Source organism: Equus przewalskii, unplaced genomic scaffold, assembly GCF_037783145.1.
Source record: "Equus przewalskii isolate Varuska unplaced genomic scaffold, EquPr2 ChrUn-7, whole genome shotgun sequence".
In the NCBI taxonomy this organism is placed as follows: domain Eukaryota; kingdom Metazoa; phylum Chordata; class Mammalia; order Perissodactyla; family Equidae; genus Equus; species Equus przewalskii.
In genome coordinates, this window is record NW_027228755.1 from 448,146 (window position 1) to 469,969 (window position 21,824).

The following is a 21,824-nucleotide window of genomic DNA, read 5'->3' on the forward strand; positions in this document are numbered from 1 at the left end:
GTACATAATGACAGATTTTCCTGAAGATATAGGCATTTCCAAAATAAATCACTCACTTAAAAGTGAACCAGAGATACTCTAAATTCATGCAGAAGAATTTCCAAAAAGATTTCAGAAGAGACTTTAACACACATGCCCTGAGAATATGAAAGGCCAGTGGAACTGGTTCACAAACTTGACACCGCTTGAGGAAGCTGAGCTGAATAGCATCACCTGAGGGCAGTGTGGTCCCAAAAGACTGATAGGCCCCACATTTGCTCCCCACAAGTCTGTGAGATAATCTGTCTTAGTCCATTTGGGCTGCTTGCTAAAACAAAACACCATAGACTGAGTGGCTCATAAACAATAGAAATTTATTTCTCACAGTTCTGGAGGCTGGGAAGTCCAAGATCAAGACACCAGCAGATTTGCTGTTTGGTGAGGGTCCACTTTCTGGCTCATAGACGGCATCTTCTTACTGTGTGTTCATATGGTGGAGAGGGTTTGGGGTCTCTTTTATAAGGGCACTAATCCCACTCACGAGAGCTCAGACCCCATGACTTAATCACTTCTGAAAGACCTCACCTCATAACACCATCATCTTGGACATTAGGTTTTCAACATAGGAATTTTGTGGGGACACAGACATTTAATCTGCAGCATAACCAAGACAGACATTATTGGGGCTGGCCCCGTGGCTGAGTGGTTAAGTTTGCACACTCTGCTTCGGTGGCCCAGGGTTTCGCCAGTGCTGATCCTGGGAGCAGACCTAGCACTGCTCATCAAGCAATGCTTAGGCGGCATCCCACATGCCACAACTAGAAGGACCCACAACCGAAAAATATACAACTATGCACTGGAGGGCTTTGGGGAGAAGAAGGAAAATAAAATCTTTAAAAAAAGAAAAAAAAGACAGACATCATTATCCCCATTTGGCACAGAAGGAAACTGAGTCAGAGGCTAGAACTCTGGTCTCCTGATCCAGGGCACCTGCTGGTTCACCTCACTGCCTAAGTCCTGCTTCAAATTCCCCTCCCTCCAGGAAGCCTTCTCTGACTAACCACAGACCAATACTTCCACTTAGCATTCTAAGAAATTTGTTGCATCGTATTACACAATGCCTGAGAACAGTGGTTCTCTAACTTTAGAGAAACATCAGAATCACCTGAGGGCTTCTTAAAACACATTACTGGGCCCCACGCCCAAGATTGCTCATTCAGTAGGTCTCAGATGAGGCCCAAAATAATTTGCAAGTTCCCAGGTGATGCTGAGGCTGCTGGTCAGGAGACCACAATTTGGGAACCACTGATTTAGAAGGATCTAGCAGGATCTTCACCCACATCTTAGGTTCGATCTGCAAGTCCAGCATAGAAGATGCCAAATCCTAATATTTTCAAGCAAAGACTCTCCAAAAGTTTAGTCTGCCTTTTTCTGGATTTCAAAGGCCCTGAGCGCCAAGAGACTACTTCCCTGATAACAGATGATTTTAATTCGGCCTTCTCATTTCTTGGTATCAGGAAGGTCTGATGCCCCTCTAAGTTTCCTGCTTTCTTCTCTTTAAACCAATAGAGCAGACAGCTGGGCCCCCATCACCAGAGCTCACACCGCCCAAGTGGGTTCAGCCCAAGTTGGTTCCCTACAGGAGAACATTGTCTCATTTAGTAGCTATAAGCAGGAGAGCCTGTTTGGGGTGGATAGCTTCATGACTGTCTTCCTCCAGTCTGAAAAAGATGACTGGCCATTTGAGAGAAATATTCGTACCGAGAGCAGCTTTTTTCTACATAATACACATACGCTATGATTTCTCCACTTTTAATCAAGTTACTCCAAATAAAAGCGTGAGACACCACTGTTTCTTACAACCTAACTTTCTTTGAAGGAGAAAACATCCTTCTTTATAAATCCAAATTCACAATAGAAACCATGTCCTAAAACTGCCAATAAGTCATTCGGGACAAACTTTTTATAAAAGAGACACAAACTGGGACCCCCCCCCCCAGGTTGTCATCAGCCAGCAGAGGTGGCTTCATAAAAGTTTGAGTCAACATTTTAATATCAGGCAAGTTCACACAAAAATCCAGACTTCCACTTTTCTTGAAAAATGTAGGTTACAGCCAAGCCAGGGTCTTACTTTATACATGACAACAAGCAGCTGGACCCGCTTCCTTCTGACAGGACAAGTGCTTTCTAGCTCACTGCAGATTCCATCATTCAAACACTGAGCACACCCACCAGTGCATCGCAGCCCTTATGTGCTTGTCCCTGGTAGGTATCTGAGTGCGCACTTCTGTTTTCACAGAACCACTTGGGCTTCTATACTTGTAGTATACTGAGAAAGGACTTAACTCCTCTCAGATAAAGATGTTAAAATGATGTGATAGCTTCCTTATGACTCTTCTCTGCTGCTTCAAGGTGCCTCTCTTTCACTCTCAATTCCTGAGCACTGACGTCCTTGGAACTTGAGGTCGTGAGTTCCAGACAGACAGGTGTGGCAAGGACAGTCACAGGATGTCTTGATAGGAGCTGTGAGAGACAGAAAGGGAGAGACCATTGAGGGAAAGGGGAGAGGAGAAGATACGGGGAGAGAGGTTGAGGGAAGGGGGAGATGGAAAGGGGAGACTTACGAGCGCTTTTTAAACCAGCACGTTAATAAGCCTCCAGCGATCAGGAGAGACACCAGTACTGCCCCGGCGATCAAGCCCGCGGAGGCACGGCTCTGCTCTGCTGGGGGAACACAGAATGTCTCTCTGTCCAGGATCCGTCACTATTCCAAGTCCCCTGGTCTAAGCATGCATGAGGGTGCCAGGTGCTTCTTATTTGCTTCCCCATTTAAAGTATCCACTTCTATTCCTCTTGAAGTTAAGATGCCCCATCTTTCTATGGTCTGGGTATCAGTAATTAGTCCACTTCAGGATATGATAGTACTGCAAATACAGGAGAGGCATCATATTGTAGCTAGACAGATCTGAGTCTAAATCCAGCTCTTCCACTTTCTAACAGTGAGCCCCTGGGCAGTTTACTTGACCTAGCTTAGCCTCAATTTCCTCATCTATGAAATGAGAACAGTAGTACCTGCTTCAAAGGGCAGTTGGATGATTAGATGAATTGCTGTATGGGAGTGCTCAGCCCACACACAGGAAGCACTCAATATACCACAGCTACCTTTGTTATCCTCCCTTTCAAAAGTCCCAGCTCCTGGGGAATGAATCCTCCTGGGAGTTTTTACTTGCCACCTACTTCTGGGTCTGTGAGTTTTTAAGTCTCGTCTTTCTTGTATGTGAAACATCCTGTCTCAGTCCTCTCTGAGCTCTGATCTTTATGCCTGTCCTTCCTGTATCTGCCATCCCCTCTTTCCATCCCTTCTGGTCAGAGGCCTCACCTTGGAAACTCTCTGTCCTGAGTGGGTCAAGTCCCACCCCTTCCCCAGTCCCTCCCTCTATGCTTGAGGGCCATCTCCTCCCATTTGCAGCTGGGCCCCAGTTCTTTCTCACCCCAGTAGAGGATGATGTCCTGGCCTCCCAGACTGCTGTGCCTCACTCGGCATGTCAGGCCGGCCGCCTCCCCGGCCACCACATCCAGGGTTACTCGGAGATACCATGTCTCATCAGCATTGGGCAGAATGTCACCTTGCTGAGTGCTCGGCTCTTCCTGCTCACCCCGCATCCACATCACCCACACAGGCTTTGGGTAGAATCCTGAGACGTGGCACACCAGCAGCAGACGGCCAGGCCCAGGAGCAGGGCCACTGGACAGCCAGGCCTCAGGCTTCACTGTATCCAACAGGGGAATGGGGGATCTTAAAATGAGGACTCTGCATTAGAGGCTCCAGACCTCACAGCAGACTCCCAGGTCCCACATTTCCTCCTCTGGAGATGAAGTCTCTCATAACATCACTCTGTTTGTGTTAGCTTCTCCAGGAAAGCCTTCCCTGATACTCATGCTCCTTCCCTGATCCTGTCTCCTGTAAATGCCGCTGTTCTGTATGCCTAAGTACCCTGTCTTAAGCTGTAACACGTGGAGCATGTTTCAAACATCGCTTCAATTGTTCATCTGTCTTCTCATCCTTCCCCTCAAGCAAAGATGCTGCTTGACCCCCAGGGTTTATTTAATTCAATTTATGGAACCCAAGGAGTGCTCAGGTAATGTCTGTGAAATGAATAAATACCTTTATGCCTTATCCATCCCCTCCTTTTTCTTCCCCCAGTGCTCAAAGGGAAGTGAACCCTGGAATGGGAAAATCCAGATGGAGCCCAACAGGGGAGGGCAGGGGGTGAGAGGGGCAGGCTCACCTTGCCTGTCCAGTTCTGACTTCCCTGTCTCCAGGAGGCCTCTGACAAATTGGGGGCAGGTGTCATTAAGGAGCGACTGCACCATTTCTCTGGTCCCTTGGTCGTCATTGAGCACTTCGATGACTCTCGCGACCCACTGTGGGGTATCTGGGGCTGGCACCCAAGAAGTTCCTTGGAAACTCAGGATATCTCTTCCTTGAAATGCTGCATATAAGAAGCTTTCTGAGGTGTTCCCAGGGTGCACCTCACATCCAGCAGACACCTGGACCTCCAAGGGATCTGAAGGGAGGAATGGAGGGCAAAGAAGCGTATTGATTGGAAGGGATCAAGGAGAAGAAACTGGTGTGAGGGTTATACTGGGGATCCAGAGTTAATGGGAATGAGAGCGGATGACCTGGGGGAGGAGGATCAAGGAATATTTTGAGGAGTCAGAGGCTGGGAGGTCTCAGGCAGAAGTGGAAATAAGAAGAGGGTGGAGAGAGTAAAGATCTTATCAGGTGGGGTCAGAGTCTCCCAGCTGGGCTTCTGTGTCCACTGGCTTCCCTTGGGTAGTTGCCCAGGATCCCATTTCCCAGCTCACAGGCTATGTGCAGCATTTTGGCGAATTCCTGTATGTCCCTGGTGACGCTGCTTCGATAAACCCGAAATAGATGCTGCAACTCCTCACATTGCTGGTCGCTGAATGTGCCCTGAGACCAGGGCTTTAGGAAGCGGATAGTGTCCGAGTCGTTCTTCCACACGTAGGGCTGCAGCTCCCCGAGCCACGCCAAGGCGTCGGTGCGCGCCCAGCTGCGGTTGAGGAAGGATGAGATCTGGAGGCAGCGGAAGGGGAAATTCCTTTGCGGGACTAGGAGAGAATGGAGATTGGAGGAGTGCATCGAGTGGCCGAGAGAGCAGAGAGTGTAACGAGAGGGAAGAAAGAAAACAAACAAAATCAGATGGGCTTGGGAAGAAGGATAGCTCTGAGCCGCGCCCCCCTTCCCCGAGGCGGAGACCGGAGGCGGGAGCAGCGGATTCTCGGGCTGGATCACGCCCGCGAGCTCGCGCGGCTCCCGAGTTTCCGAGACCGATTGGTCTCTGCCTGCCGCCACCAAGCGTCGCCTCCTTTCCCAGCCTGGCTCCCTTTCCCCGGCGCGGACCCGGGCGCCCTCGTCGCACTCACCCTCAGAAGTTCTCCGAATCTGAGGGAGCCCCCAGAGCAGCAGAAACAGCAGGCACCTCATGTCGCTGCGTGTGGAGCCTCGCCGAGCTGGGAGCGCTGGACTCGGACCTGCGACTTCCTCCCTCTCCCTACCATCCCCGCCTCCTCAGCGCATGTCTCTCAACAGCGCACTTTTGACCCGGTTGTGGCCCTTTCCGAAGCCCAGACACAGGCAGGACTCCCACTCTGGCTTGTTCCGGGTTTGCTTCCAGTCCACTTGAAGGAGCCCTTATTCATCTGTCAGATGGTCTGCCTCGCTGTTCGCTATTTAAGTTGCAAAGAGGCTTCATTGGAGTCCAAGGAGTCCTGACACCGCCACTCCAGTATTTCTCACAACTGGCTTGTCTAAACTCCTGTTTATTGAAGAGTTTGACATAGCGCATGGGAAGCTTTACAACTATTATTTAAGTTTTAAAAGCAGGACATAAAGTCGTATCTATGGTATAACTTCGACCAGGTTAAAAATGCAAAGAAAAAAAAGTAGAAGGAAATTCGATGCCTTAGCAGTGGATGTCTCTAGGCAGAAAGAGTATGGGTGATTTTAAATTGCTTTACATTTTCTTTTTCTTTTTTGAGGAAGATTAGCCCTGAGCTAACTGCTGCCAATCCTCCTCTTGTCGCTGAGGAAGATTGGCCCTGAGCTCACATCCGTGCCCATCTTCCTCTACTTTATATGTGGGACACCTACCACAGCATGGTGTGCCAAGCGGTGCCATGTCGCCGCCTGGGATTCAAACCGGTGAACCCCAGGCCACCGAAGCAGAACATGCGCACTTAACCGCTGCGCCACCGGGCTGGCTCCATAGCTTTACCTTTTTATGTCTTCCAAAATTTCTACTAGTGCAAGTATCACATTTATAATAAAATAAAAACGTTAAAATTTTCTCAGTTGCACATTGAGAGGATTGGACTGTGTTGACTATGATTCTTTAGTGCTTTAATATCCGAAGATTCTTCCATCTCAGGGTTCCCAGCCCCTCTTTCCTCATGTCTTGTCCCTGCTCTCCTCCTCCCCTTCTGCTGGCCCAGCCCCCCGGCTCCCCATTCTTCCTTCTTCTCTGTCTTCCCTGACTCTTTTAGGAGGAGCATTCCTGGACTCTCCTCTTCTTTCCTTCTGCCTGGCCTTTCTGCCTGCTCGCTTTCTCCTCTGGCTTCTCATTCATTCACTCTCTGAATATGAGCCTCAGTGTTAAAAAACAGAGACAAAATTACATTGTGTGCCTCGACAGCCAACTCCCCACTTCTCACACTGAAATAAAATATGAAAATAAGAGCGAGGAGACAGAGTGGTCAGAACCTCAGATAACCATGAGGAAAGGCCCCCACTTTGGCGAGGCAGCATCCTGGTACCTCCATCTCCCTTACTCCTTTTATCCTCTCCATCCATAAACTCTTCTCGATTTTACCTCTTTGGTGTCCTCTTCTCCACCTCCACCACCACCCTAACCTTGTGCCTGATCTCCTGAAACAGCTTTCTTAGGATAGAGACCACAGTCACTGGCGTGACCTACAAGATTATGCATAGTCTGACCTTGGTCTACCTTCTAACGTCATCTCTCACCCTAGTCCACTTGCTCAGTTCTTTAGCCCAGCTGATATGCTTTCACTTCTTCTAATACACAAAGCCTCTTCCTGTTCCAGGTCTTTGCACCAACAGTTCTCCTTGCTTAGAAAGCTCTTGGCCCTCTCCTCTCCTTATCCCCTTCCCATGCTTGGTTATTTCCTACTCAGATCTCGGGTCAAAGGTCACTTTCTCAGGGGAGTCTTTTCAGACCTCCCAGCTGTGTGAACAAAGGCTGAACTCGGTCAGCCACATCCTCGCCTTGTCACCAGATAGCTTTGTAAACCTTTCCTCCCAGCACATGTCAGAGCTTGTAATTATAGAAATGTTCATATGTCTGTCTCCCTCCATGTCCTCTCCTCAATCCATGGAGAACAGCCAGAATTCAAGGACCATTTCTCCTTCCTCTGGTTCTTCCCGTTCTGCCGACATTAATGCTGCCATCCTCCCACACTTAGCTATACTAAGACCTTTAGAGAGAATATGCTTCCCTCTAGGCTGGGATCTTGGAGATGGCCCATCTCTTATTAGATATGCAGTCTATCTTATTATGCTTAATGTTGCCCCAAAACAGTTCAAGATAACATAGAAAAATTATTTTTGCTACAAATAAGGAGTTAAGTGATTAAATTAGAATGCAAAATCACCTAAACAGTGGGCAGAGCCCTGGAGAGCAGGGAAGCTGTGAGGATAGACGTGTCACCCAAATAACCAATAACCATTCTATAGATAAGAGAGGTAAGATGAGTTTTACTTGGGCCAGGCTGAGGACTCCTAGCCAAGGACGGCAGCTTCTATGAAGCAAGAAAGTATTCTGGAGAAGCATGGTTTTCAGTACAGTTTTATACCTTTTTAGAACAAAGAACATTCATCAAACACACCCAGGTTACATATACATCAAAGTGTCAGAGGTATTCAGTTTCAGATGAGCAGATCAACATGACCCTGATGTCTGGGAAAGGAAACTTACTTTCAGGAGTACTGATACTGGCATGGTAAGAAAGAAAGCACACATTCTTATCTTCAAGGAATGCATTCTTTTACTTTGAGATAATGTTTAATGCATCTTCATCTTAATGGTTAAAGTATATATACAATGTATGTTGGAAAGGCCGTAAGTCAGGCTTGTTTAGTTCATGCCAAATCAGATTTAAGTAAGCATAGTTAGCTATACATCTCAATATGTGAAAATTTCTTATCAGAAGTAAAAAGAAAAATGGTTATATGAATCATGTTATAATTTCTAACTTTGTGTTCTTCAAATTTCCATACTCTCTTTTAAAACTTGAATGGCTCTGTTTAGTTTATCTGTATCTTAAAATTTTCAAGTGCTCTCATCCTTTCAGACTTAAAGACAAGAACTGTATTTTATCATCAACAAACATCCAGGCAGTCTAGCTTTCAGAAGTTAGAGTTACCTGGAGATACACAAATGTATTTGTCCAAAGGTCAGTTGAGTCAGGCGCTTACCACTTTGACTACTTTCTTCTGGGAATAGACTCATTGAATCATGGAAGAAACTTTCAGGGCAAGACTAACCCCCACATACTGGGGGCCAGAAAACCAGAGAACAGAGATGTGGTGATTTAACCAAGGCTTCAAAACAAGCCATGAGAAGTCAGCCAGAGTACTTTTCACTTTTCCCAGGAACTGACTGTAAACCATACGTCTAGATCATGTCTTTCACTTCTAGAGTATTTTTGCTTTCCAAAGAGCTTTCACATGTGCCATTTTGTTTAATCCCCATAAGAACTGTCAGAGAGAGAGAGATCATTATCCTTGATTTGTAAACCAGGAAACCAAATCAAAGAGAGGACATGGAGCTCTCTGAGGCAACACACAGTAGTGACTTGGAGCGAGCACTAGAATTTTCATCTTCTAACTCCCGGTCCAGCATACTTTCTTTTCTCTTGTAGCTGCTTTCGAGATTGTATCTCCTACTCTAGGGAGGTGGTTAAGTGATATGACTAGTGTGGTTTCTTTTAACCTTGGGAGTCTGTAATCCTAGGTCATCACAGCTAGAGAAGAGAGTAGGAATTTTTTGGATGGGAGTGAGGTTGGACTAGAATCAAGGAATCACAGATGATTTGAGTGAAAATAGCCACAAATATAATTGATTATGGAATCCTTAATTTATCAGAAGCCCAAGTATCATGAAGGCTTTGCTAGTATTCCTACCTCCCTCAATCTACCTCTCCTCCCAAAGAAAGGAATAATGGGCACCACCTGCTGGCTTCTGGTTACCCAGCTGGCTTCAAAGTCTCCTGTCTCTCTCCACTGTATTCTGATTGGTTCTGATTCCATATGTTGATGGGCTTAGTTCTCTTTTTACTCCTGGCAGTACTTTCTGATTCTCTTTTTACTTCTAGCATTATTGTTCCATTGGCTGGCTTGATTTGATTTTCTGAAATAAAACTTTCCCTTTGATTTCCGGAGTGCTTTTGTTTGCCCTTCCTGAGTCATGTGACTCATAAACGCGTATCACTATCTGGAATTCACTGATTCATTGATTTTGCTTGTTTATTTTCTGCTCTCTTTCCTCTGGTCTTACTCAACACTGTATCCCCAGTGACCACAACACTGACTGGAACATTGTAGTGTGGGGACCTGAAATTGGCCACCCCAAGATATGTCTCTTTGGCATCAGGATTATTTGAGGCTGATTGCTTTTGATAACATGGGACAGGGAAGGAGGCTCTGAGGAATGGAACGTGCCCTTCCTTACGACACATTTACATTTGTAAGGTAAATCTCTATCTGTAAAAGGTGCCTCCCTCTCTGTACCAGGAAGAAGAAAGGAGATGACCTTCTCTCTAGAAACTCTTAATCAATACCAAAGGCAAAGACTTAAATCTGCATTTTATTGTGCTTGTCTGGTAACCTCCTGTAACTGACTTCCCTCCCCCTCCCAATGTTGGCATTTCTTTAAGGATTAAGCATCTTTCCTTAGGCTAGGAACTGATTGCTGCGCTCACCTCTGACCGCCCAGCTCCAGACGATAGACTTGCCTCCTGCTACGCCCTCTGAGACAGCAGACCACTACCTGCTGTGTCCATCAAGCACTGTGCTGACAGGGCAATCTTGTGACTATTGTGGGAGGGACATTTCAATCACATGTGAAACCCCATATATTGGGGGTATATAACCACTATGTGCACCCCACTTCTTCGGTGTCCTTTCTTCCTTCGGGAAGAAAGGCCCCAGGCCATGGTTCTTCATAAAGCTTTGTTTAATTTTCTCTTGCTATTCTGTCTCATGTGAATTTAATTCGTTCTCCAGCCAGACGAACCCACATTTGGGAAGAGGAAACGTCTTCCTCCCCTACAGTAGGTAGTCAATAAATATCTGTTAAGCAAAAGAAAATTGCCGAGCAGATTTTCTATCTGCAACTATTCTAAGCACTTGACACCCGTTTTCTTACTTAATCCTGGTATATACCCACAAGGCATCTTATTGGTTTTGTTCACTGCTGTCTTCAGAACCTAGAATAATCCCTGGGACAGTTTAGGCACTCAAATATTTTTCAAAAGAATGAAGAAAGATAGTATTAATCCACATTTATTTCTGGGGGGAAAAAAGAAGTACAGAGATTTTAAATAACTTTTCACCTGCTTGTAAATATTGACTCTAGGACTATAACTCAAGCGTCTTCTTCCAAAATATCATGTTCTTCACACTGTACTACATATGTTCCCTCATACTATCCCCAGGGAACACCTGAGTATGCTGTTCGGGGGACCCGAAGATGGAGAATGTAGGTTAGCGTGAGGGAGAGCCAGGAGCTTCAGGCGTGAAGATACTTGGGAGACCTCCTCTCCCAAGAAAGTCAAACCTAAAACATATAGATAGTGGGAATGAATGTGAGTGAATAGCACGTGTGCGTGTGTGTGTGTGTGTGAAAGAGATAGAGAGGGAGAACACCATGAGAAAGAATGAAAGGGGAAGTAAAAATGAAACTGCATTATTCCATTATACAGTATTCAAGGTAACACAGTAACAGTGAAAACAGCAAACATTGATGAAGAAAAGAGAAGCCTAGGGAGTTGTAGACACTGTGGATATATTCCTTATATGTTCTACAGTTAAACAAAGTAGAATTGTACACTATGTGCTATGGTCATATAGCAGAATCAGAGAATCTAAAAATTAGATTTAAAGATTTCCACTTTATGTCTGTAAATCCACAGTGCATGGATACCTACTATGTGCAATAAATTGAAATAGGCACTATGTATATCAAACAGCAATCCAGGTCTAGATCTGATATAGCAATTCCACTCCTGATTCCATACAGAAATGCACACCTATGTATACCAAGAGAACTGTTCGTAGCAGCCTTGTTTCTAATGACCCCCGACTGGGAATGTTTTCATTTGTCAACTCAGGAGTAGTTGTACTTCTTTAAATGGAACCTTCATTTTTTTCTTTGATTTGGAATACTCTCATTTGTTGTCTTTTTGATGGGTGTTTTTCCATTATCTTTGCTATAATCTTCTAGACTTTCAATTAGATCAATTAGATCAATGCTGGAGTTTCTTATTCTCTCCTCTGCAGCTCTTTAGCTCATTTTTACACTTTTTTTAATCTCCCTTAGTGCATTTTTGGGTAATTTCTCTAGCACTGTCTCTATTTCACTAACTTTAACTTCAACTATCTCTGTTCTGCTATTTAACTTGTCCATTGACTTAATGTTGGAGACTAATTTCTCAGTTCTTGAAGTTTTATTTGATTTTTAAAAAATCTTCCGCTTCTTTTTATCATGCTATTCTATTTTTCATTAGGATTTCTATTCCTTCTTTGAGCTCATTAAACATTATTTTATTACCTCTTTCACATTATTTTATCTTTAATTCTTGAGATGTGTCTTATTGTGTCTACTGACTCTTTTACCAGTGTAACTTGTACTTTTTATTGTGTCCTCATCTTCATAGAGGGTTTCATTGATGTTTTATAATATTTTTTCTGTGAGAGTCCCATCTGACCTAGATTGTGGAAAAAATCCATACAGAACTGTTTTGCATTTGCTTCTGCCAAAACCCTTGGATTGTTACTGTCCCTGGACCAGTTCTTGTGTTAATTTCTCAGCATGTGGTTCATACTCTATGCAGACAACAAAATATTGAGGCATCAAACCAATGCATATCATGGGCCTTGGATTTTAATTTTTCCAGGATAAAGTTTTGGGTTTTTGTTTTTTCATTTTACCCAAGGCTCTAGCAAGTTTTCTCGTCACTTCCTGGGCCAGTGGGCAAGGTTTTCTTGCCCCTTTGTCATAGGCTTTACACCTGTTAGAGGATCCAGGTTTATACAAGGGAGCTCTTTTGCAGCATTGCACCTCCCATGATCCCAAGACAAATTCTCTTGTCCCATCAAGAGCAAGACAAAGCCAGCCCCTAGCACTAAGCATAACCAGTGCCAAAACACCCGTGAGCTGCCACTCTGTCACCTCACTCTTACCATTATGGATGTAACACTTCTCTTTGTTACAGGAAGGTATGAGCTTGACTGTGTATTTGGACTTGACTGTGTTGTTTATAATCTTTAGTTTACATTTCATTGAGCATTTACAAGTCTTTGAAGTCTGCGTTTTGATGGATGGGCAGTCTCTATTACCTTACTCTGCCTTGTTATCAGAAATTGTCCACTATGTTTGATATTGTTCTGAGCCCCTTGATTCAAGAGGAGCATTTACAATTATATCCTGTCCAAAAAAGGTCATTCAAAATGGGGAAGAGTGTGAAATCATCAACACGAAGAATAATTTAAGGGTCTGTCGATGTCTAGCCAGTGTTCGAGAGTCTGTCATGAAGAAATGGGAACTCACTCACTTCTGAGTTGCTTTGACTGGTGGCATTAGGTCCAGTGTATGAAAGTTACCAGAAGACAAAATTTAGCTTAACACAAGAATGAGAAAATTTTATATCTGTTAGAGTTATCTGGTAAAGGATGATCTGATTTTTCTGTGAACTCTGTCAATAGGGATGTCCATAATGGACCCTGATAACCGTCTATCAAATGTGCTGTAGAAGAGATTACTGCATGGAGTAGGGTCTTGCAATTCTAAGATTGTTTGGTTTTGTGCCAAAATTTTAATCTTATAGGCTCACTTTTCATGGCCTATGGCTCAAGTAGCCTGGAAATCTAAGTTTATGGCTTATACATACCAGGGAGACACTAACCACCAGTAAAATGGAACAAAGTTCATAGAGTAACCAAAAATGGAGGAAAATACATCTTAATGGCTGTTTTCTCACAATCCCCAACTTTGACTTCAAGGACAGGAAAGGAGCACCTACACTTTTGTAATTCTTCCTTTTCCCCTCCATGACCCACAATTTACAAAGTAGATGTCTTTGAAGAGTAACCATTGTATAACACACACACAGGTACACCTGCCAGAGTTTTGTTTTTTTTTTTTTTTAACCATATGTTGCCACATTTCTTGAATCTTTCATTTTTCTTGCTTGGGAATTACACTCACTAGCACACTCTCACTTGCTCTCTCTCTCTTCTGTCACCCTCTTCTCTCTTTCTGGCTGTCCTACATCCACATCCACATCCAGCCAAGTCATCCCATTCCTCCTTCCTTTTCCTACTTTCTTCTCACCTCCTCTTCCTTACTCCGTTGTTTCATCCCTCCCTTCTGCCGCACCTCCTGATTAGGGTGCTCACCCATATCACAAATGTAAATGTGCCTGTTGTATTCTAGGGGCTCAAAGCTCTATCCAGGTGCGTAAAGAATGGGTTTCTATCATGGCTGCTCTGGCAGAGCCCTGGATCTGACCCCTGTGCTCAGTTTCTGTTTCACTCACAGCCTACACACACACTGTAGGCCTCAGCGAAGATGACATGTCAACTGAAGTTCAAACCAATGAGTGAAACTTGCGATTAGGGAAGTGAACTTGACTTTCCTTAGTAAATGCTTTAATTTCTAATATTTCTTGAGGAGTTTCTATCTGCCAGGATTACAGTAAGCAGTTTACATTCCTCTTTCTCTTTTGAATTCTCACAACAGCCTGATAAGTTAGGTACCATTATTAACCACATTTTACAGATGAGAAAACCAAAACATAGAAATACAAAGTAACTTGCCCAAGGTTATACAGTTAGAGGGCAGCGGAGATGGGATTTGAGCCCAGGCCAGGTTCTTAACTACTTGAGAATTCCGTCTCCTACTAGAAAAGGGGAAAGTAAGGTGGAGTCTTAACTCCTCTGTCCCATCCAGTGCTGTGCTTGGAGCAGTGATGGTCTGGAGTATTCGGAGGGAGATCAGACATCCCTGCATACAATAATGTGCTTTTCGTCCCAGAGTTTTGTTTTTCACAATGACACTAAGAAAAATTGGGCAGGAAGATCTGATTAGCTTTCCCTACATCACTTTTAAAAATAGAGACACAGAGGACTAAGGGAGCCTAAAAAGAGGAGTTAAAACCTAGCTTCCTTGTTTCATGGGCAAGTCATTTAACCTTTGAGTCTCAGGTTCCTTATTCATGAAACGAGAATCTTATATAAGGCTCAGGTAGGAGATTAGACAATGTGTGTAAATTATCTGGCACATAGTAGATACGTGGTGTCTTTTAGTTGAGTCTTAATCCAATGTCTCTTAATAGCACACTCCCTTTCCCAATCTACCCGTTCCCATCTCCAGGTTAATTCCAACTCATCCATCAATTCTGATGCTGTTTACTCTAGAAACCCCTCTCACTACCACTCTTCACTGCCCAGTCTAGGCTAGGTGACAGTTCTGTTTTCTGTATAACCTAGTGCATGCCTTCATTACAGCCCTCACCACACTGCCGCTATCTACCTGACTGTCTCCCCAACTAGCCTGTGTGTTCCTGGAGGAAAGAGACCTTTCCATTTATCTCAATATTTCCAGTGCCAAGCACAGGGTCAGACACGTCGCAGGTGCTGAATATATATTTAATTAAAGTCCTATTTTAAAAATATGTCAACAGTGAACTTAACTGAACACTCTGTTTTGGGGTTTTTTTTTAGCATTTTATTTCTTTAGAGCAGCTTTAGATTCACAGCAAAATTAAGAGGAAGGTAAAGAGATTTCCTATATACCTCCTGCCTCTCACACATGCATAGCCTCCCACATTATCAATATCCCCCACCAGAGTGGTACATTTCTTACAATTAATGAACCTACATTGACACATCATTATCAACCAAAGTTCATAGTTTACCTTAGGGTTCACTCTTGGTGTTGTACATTCTGTGGATCGGGACAAATGTAAAATGACTTGTACTCATCATTACATGATCACACGGAGTATTTTCACTGCCCTAAACATCCTCTATGCTCCACCAATTCATCCCTCCCCACATCCCCAACTCCTGGAAACCACTGATCTTTTTACTGTCTCTGTAGTTTTGCCTTTTCCAGAATGTCACATAATTGGAATCATTCAATATGTAAACTTTTTCAGATTGGCTTCTTTTACTTAGTAATATGCATTTGTTTCCTCTATGTCTTTTTATTGCTTTATAGCTTATTTCTTTTTAGTGCTGAATAATATTTCACTGTCTGGATATACCACAGTTTATATATCCATTCACCTACTGAAGGACATCTTGGTTGCTTTCAAGTTTTGGCATTTATAAATAAAGCTGCTATAACTACCCATGTGCAGGGTTTTACATAGACATAAGTTTTCAGCTCCTTGGCATAAATGCCTAGGAACACGATTGCTGGATCAGGTGGTACGAGTATGTTCAATTTTGAAAGAAACTGCCAAACTGTCCTTCAAAGTGGTTGCACCATTTTGCATTCACACCAGCAATGAAGGAGAGTATCTGTTGCTCTATATCTTCGCCAGCATTTGGTGTTACCAGTGTTCCACGTTTTAGCCATCCTACTAGATGTTCAGACACACTTTGTTTTCACTGGTAATATGAAAGGAGTTGCCTAGATGAGTCAATGGCTCTTGTGGGCTAGAGATCTTGTCACATAGTTCTTACCCAGCCTGGAAGTCTTCAGAATGCAAATATTTATTTGTTCTGTCCGGATTTCCTCTAAGGCAGTGTTTTTCAGACTATAATGACAGACCCCTTAAAATCTATGAAATCATTTTAATGGGTCACAACAAGCATTTCCGTTTTAATGAAATAGAATAGACTGGGATAGATAGGATAGAAAATATCAGAGTGAATCACAAATAGCAAGGGTAGAAACTGTTTTATGAAGTAATTTTATGTACTGGGTCAAGATGGAAACTGTGTTTTTTAGTGTGAATTCCAGGCAAAGGTTTGAAAGTCACCTGTAATAAAAACCTAGGTGTTGGGGAAAGGGGCCATGGAGTTGTATTCTGGTCATTAAGGGTGTGTGTTTTGGTTGGGAACTGGCCAAAACAAGTCAGATGGATGTTTTGGGGAGATGAATTGGTCTCTTCTGATAAAGACTATAATTGTTAATATTTGTTGAGCAGTTTCTATATGCCAGCATTATATTAAGCTCTTTACATGCATTTTTCCTTTGGATTCTTACAACAGTCCTATAAATTAGGTATTGCCCCTTTAACTACAGCAGTTTGCCCTATGCCTATACCTTGTTACAAGAGAACAATATACCACAGAATAAAAGCCATGACTGTAAGATCTTTGCAAGATTCTGGATTCTTTGTAACTTTCCTACATATCCTTGAGTGATTAGGAATAAGTTCATGGGAATAAAAGAATAGAGGGCTCATTGTTCTTGTCTTTGGGAGAAATTGCATTAATCTCATCCATTTGTGTAGCCAGGCTTTGGTGGAAAAGGTGAAGGGATATAGCAGTCCATGACAACTCAGTGGCACCTTGGGCCATTAAAAGAAAGGACACATCAGCCTGTTCCCCTATCCTGAGAAAAAACCCTGGGGATCCCCGAAATTCTGTTGTGGCTCTCTATTCCTATATTGATTCTCCTATATTTAAAGTAGCATTGCCTCAATTTGTTTCCTGTTTCTTTCTCAATTTCCCTTAAAAATATTCCAGGCTTGGCCCATATTCTTTTTGGTGTTATACTCTAATAACTTGAATTCCAATTTTTCTTCGTATTCATCTTTAGAGACTGAGAATTCATGATGTTTTTAGCCTCGGATCATGAGATCAGTTCCCTTTCTCTAGCTTCCCAAATGAATATACTTAAATTCCCTGCCCCCGTCTGAAGGCTCCCCAGTCTTCTGCCCAGATTTTGCTTCCCCTCTTTCCCTGCCTCTGTGTCTCTGCTCTGTTTAAAAACAGCATGGATTTGCCCAGGCATAGAACTACGTTTATGGTTTGGCTTCCAAGATGTGATATTCCTAATGGTGCCTGGCCTTGTTTCAGCTGCAGCAGCATAAAATTAACCGTCTCCAGAAAATCAGCTGTAATAAATCCGAGATCTATTCCTTTCCCTGGTTTGTGACTGGTCATTTTGAACACGGTGACCAGTGGACCTCTAAATCCCTCACAACTCTAAAATTTTATGATTTTATAGGTTATAGCTATAATCTTGTCTAGTATAATCAGCCTTGGGAGTTTTTTTAAATGTAGAGTTTTCTCTTCTTCAGATATTATTGTAGTAATTCAAGTGTCATTTTAAATATGTCTAATATTTACATTAATTTGCATTATTTTCTTCCTAATTACGTTATCTTTAATATTTCTCGACTTAAAGGCTTACTTTGCACCTTGTAACCTATAAATTGTTACAAGGTTTTTCTTCTGTTTGAAACCCTTTACTTTTCCAGTTGAATATTAGGAGAGTTTAGTGTAATCTATGAACTTGGGGCACCTGACAAAATTATTGATGAAGAGCTGACACAACACCAATGCCTTCCGTGTTCTGACTTCCCTAACACATTTTACCCTATCCATCAGAGAAGGAGAAAGATCATAGTACTGAAAATCTTATGTTCTTCTGACCACTAGGAGAACTCAAAATCTATTCTTCTCCACTTAAAAAGCTATTCATTTATCCCCACCCTATACGTGATGTCTCTAAACAGCTCCCTCACTGTGACGTAGCTGTCCTCCAATATTTCTATGATTCAATCTTTCAGCAGCCTTTGATAGACAATTCTGTTTGAATCTTTAATAAAACAAAATTCTGCATAAAATAAGTTCTTTGGACATGGAGAATGGATAAATTTTTTTCAATTCAATAAATACTTAATGAGTACTGAGTAGACCATGAGTTCTGTTTCCCACTAACCAAGGCTCTTAGGCTAAGTACTTCTTTCCCTACACCTAAAGGCTGGCTCCCCTCCATCCTGACATCCTGTCTCACCCTCAGAACTCTCATTTTAACTCCCTCGCTGTCACTAGCCATCTTTAAACTCTCCACCACAGAATCCCAGCTATAGTCAGACAAGTCCTCTTCTATCCCAGACAGGCCTTGCTTACTCTTGACTCTAAACCTTTTCCCTGGACGCACTTCTCATTAGAAAGTAAACTTCATGAAAGCAGAGATTTTTGTTCAGTTTTGAGAACTGCTATACCTCCCAGCACTCAGAACAGTGTCTGGCATTATTGATGACAGGATAGTTGAATGCAATTACTACTTGGTATCTAAAAACAAGTGTACCTCCAGCCGGCCTGATGGCATAGTCTTTAAGTTCATGTGCTCCACTTTGGCGGCCCAGGCTTGGCAGGTTCGGATCCTGAGCATGGACATAGCACCGCTCATCAAGCCACACTGTGGCAGCATCCCACATAAAACAGAGGAAGATTGGCACAGATGTTAGCTCAGTGACAATCTTCCTCACAAAAAAACAACAAAAACAAGTGAACCTCATTGACCAAAAAGTATATTCCCAGAAAGTTTATTGAAAATTGACTTAAGGAATATCAAATGTTAGTTTCACATTGATGCATATTGCTATTTCCAGATGTTCTGACTTCCTTTCAGAGTGATCTTGAGTCACAAAGTTTCACTTTCTCTTTAGGTTATGCTGCCTAATAGTTGCTCTACCAAGTTTCCAATGATGTGGTAGCAAACACTCATATTTAGAGAAAACAATTCACATAAATAAACCTAGTGATTCATCCACTATAGGAAAAGTAGAGAATTATCACCTAACATAATTGTTTGGTAACTGATTTTCTAAGCTTTCTAATGTCAGCTTAAACCTATGAGAAGTAAAAATGATCATTACAAAGGTAGTCAACACTCCCATCCGAAGCACAGATCCAGCAAAATTGGTATATGGATAAAATATGTATAGAAATTAACCTTTTATTGTTTTTTTTTACTTTTTCCATATATAAGAATATAACATCCAGATTTGCATTATAAAGACAAATTGTAAAAATGGAGACACTTATTGCATGTTAAAAAGAGCATTAAGACTCTTAAGTTTTCCAGTTACCAATCAAGAAGCTGCAATGGATTCAGAAGAAGCACAGTCTCTAAGAAGCCATGACAAGGAAAAAGGTTATTGTCTGAAAAGTGGTGCTCAGAATCAGGTCAAAGGGCAAGGAGAGACTAAATCACAATGTGAGAAAAGAGAGAGAATTTGAAGCAAATTGGGACATGAGAGGCCTGTCTGTCTGGTTATTTTTGCTTTATTGTGGTGCTGCAAACTCTAAGAACCTGATAAAATATGAGAGCAAAAGAGAATATATAAGACCACATAGGAAGTCCTTGCTCAACACCAAATCTAACTTGTACCAGCTGTGTCAACTTGGCCAAGACTCTTAAATTACCTGAATCTCAGTTTCCTCATCTGGACAGTGGGGACAATTAAAGCCCCCTCACAGAGTTGTCATGTTTAGATTGATCATGATGGTGCACGTATTTGGTACATGATCATGTGCTGGACAAAGCCAAGCCCACAGCCCACAGCCAAGTTCCTGATTCTTTCTCCCTCCAAGATCTATCCTATGCCAGTTTCCTCCTCTTAATCAATGGCACTTTGGTCCCTAACGTTGTTCAGGAAAAATGTCTTGGAATCATCCTTTTACTCCTTTCTTTTTTCCAGTCTATCAGGAAACCCATCAACTCCACATTTAAAACATATCCAACATCCTACCACTTCTCATCACTTCCACTACAACGACCCTGGTCTATAGCATCAATTTTTTTTTATTCAGACTATTGCCATAGCCTTGTCATTGGTCTGTCTACCTCACCTTTGCATCCGACAGTTCTTTCTTAGCCGGAGAGAGCCCTTTAAAATATGTCAGATCACATTACTCATCTGCTCAGAACTCTCCAATGGCTCTGATCTCACACAGAGTAAAATCCAGAGCCCTTACCACGGCCTACAAGGTTCCCGCAGGATCTGGTCCCCTCCATACCTCTCTGGCTCAATCTCATATCCCTTTCCTCCTCAGTCACTTGGCCACAGACACATAGGTCTCTGCTGTTTCTCAAAACCACCAATCAATTTCTCACCTCAGGACCATCACACTGTGCTTCCCTCTGCGTGGAACGCCCATCCCCCAGATATTAGCACGGTTCACTCCCTCACCTCCTTCAGAACTCTGCTCCAACATCATCTTCTCTGGGAGCCTTTCCTGACCACATTACATGGAGTTCCACCTCCTCCCTGCCACTGTCTGTCTCCCTACACTGCTTTATTTTTCTTCATAATATCTATAATTGCCTGATATCCTACTGTATATATACTTGCTCAGTTGTTCATTGTCGTTCCACATGAGAACCTAAGCAACTTGAGGTCAGGGACTTTGTTGTGTTCACTGCTGTTCACCAGCACTTAGAATATTACAGTGTGTCTCAAGCAGTCAATAAAATATTTGTTGAATAAACTTATTGAATGAAATACAAGATTTTTTCCTAGATCAGCTATAAATAATAATTAAATGCTGAAAATTAAGGATTTCAATTTAAGTAACTAAATTCCTGTTTAAAATGGACATGAAAACCTGAATATTCATTTGATAGTATGTCAAGGCAGTCATAGTTAACTTTGGACAACAACATAATGGATAACAATAGCAGTGAGGGCGGGGGCCTGGCTAATGATCAGGATACAAAATGCTGAATTATGCAGGCACTTTCAGTTTGACCCCAAAGGGGTCAATTTTTAAAATTTTGATTTTTAAAGACAAATAGATCGATCTCCTCTTATTTAAATTGGTCATTAACTTTTTGGTTTTTTGCTAAAAACACAAACGGTACTATCTATGTAACTAAGAAAGTTTAGTTAATTTTCTTGGGCCTAAGTTTCCCCATTTAAGATGGAAGTATTAATATTTATTTCACAGGATTTTTCTGACTATTTTAAAAGATGATGTATATAAAGTTCTTAGTATGAAGTCTGATACAAATTAAACACTAATAAATAACAGCTATTTTATTATTATCTCCTGTGGCATAATAAGAGAGATATTTGGTCTTTGTTCACAGTTACTGGCAAGGAGCTCCTAAAACCCTTGGAATTTCCTGAGTGACATGCGATAGTATTTTGTTCTAATTAGGTGACTCTTGACAGGCTCCTGGATGGCTTTAACATGGAGGCTGGCTGCCAGAAAGACCAAACCTTGATTAGAAGCTTAGATCTTTCAGCCCCACTCCCTAACCTCTGGGGAGGGGAGAAGGGCTGGAGATTGAGTTAATCACCAATGGCTAATGATTTAATCAATCACATCTATGTTATGAGGCCTCCATAAAACCCCCTAAATAACAAGGTTCTGGGAGGTTTCAAGTTTGCAAACACACCTACATGCCAGGAGGGTGGCATATCCCAAATCTGTAGGGGCAGAGTCTCCTGCACTCAGCACCCTTCCAGACCTCGCTGTATGTATTTCCTTATCCAACTGTTCATTTCTGTGCTTTATGATAAACTGTAATTGTAAGTATAGC

General features: G+C 42.6%; 2 protein-coding genes across 3 annotated transcripts in view; both read right to left on the reverse strand.

Moving 5' to 3' along the window:
* The window catches only part of LOC103541334 (T-cell surface glycoprotein CD1a-like), a 546,159-nt gene that overhangs the window by 70,771 nt on the left and 453,564 nt on the right, over positions 1-21,824 (reverse strand). The gene's annotated exons all lie outside the window — the stretch shown is intronic.
* LOC103557012 (antigen-presenting glycoprotein CD1d) lies at positions 337-5,807 on the reverse strand. 2 transcript variants are annotated; one of them, XR_011536968.1, is made up of 6 exons: positions 5,431-5,593; positions 4,849-5,115; positions 4,269-4,547; positions 3,471-3,749; positions 2,604-2,903; positions 337-2,502 (listed from the first exon to the last, which is right to left on the reverse strand). XR_011536968.1 is itself a non-coding variant. In XM_008529353.2 (6 exons), the coding sequence occupies exons 1-6, from the start codon at positions 5,489-5,491 to the stop codon at positions 2,481-2,483; spliced, it is 1,005 nt and encodes a 334-aa protein (XP_008527575.2). In that variant the 5' UTR covers positions 5,492-5,807; the 3' UTR covers positions 337-2,480. The 2 variants fall into 2 exon arrangements, 1 of the variants encoding a protein (XP_008527575.2); XM_008529353.2 differs by having other exon boundaries at positions 2,604-2,700; positions 5,431-5,807.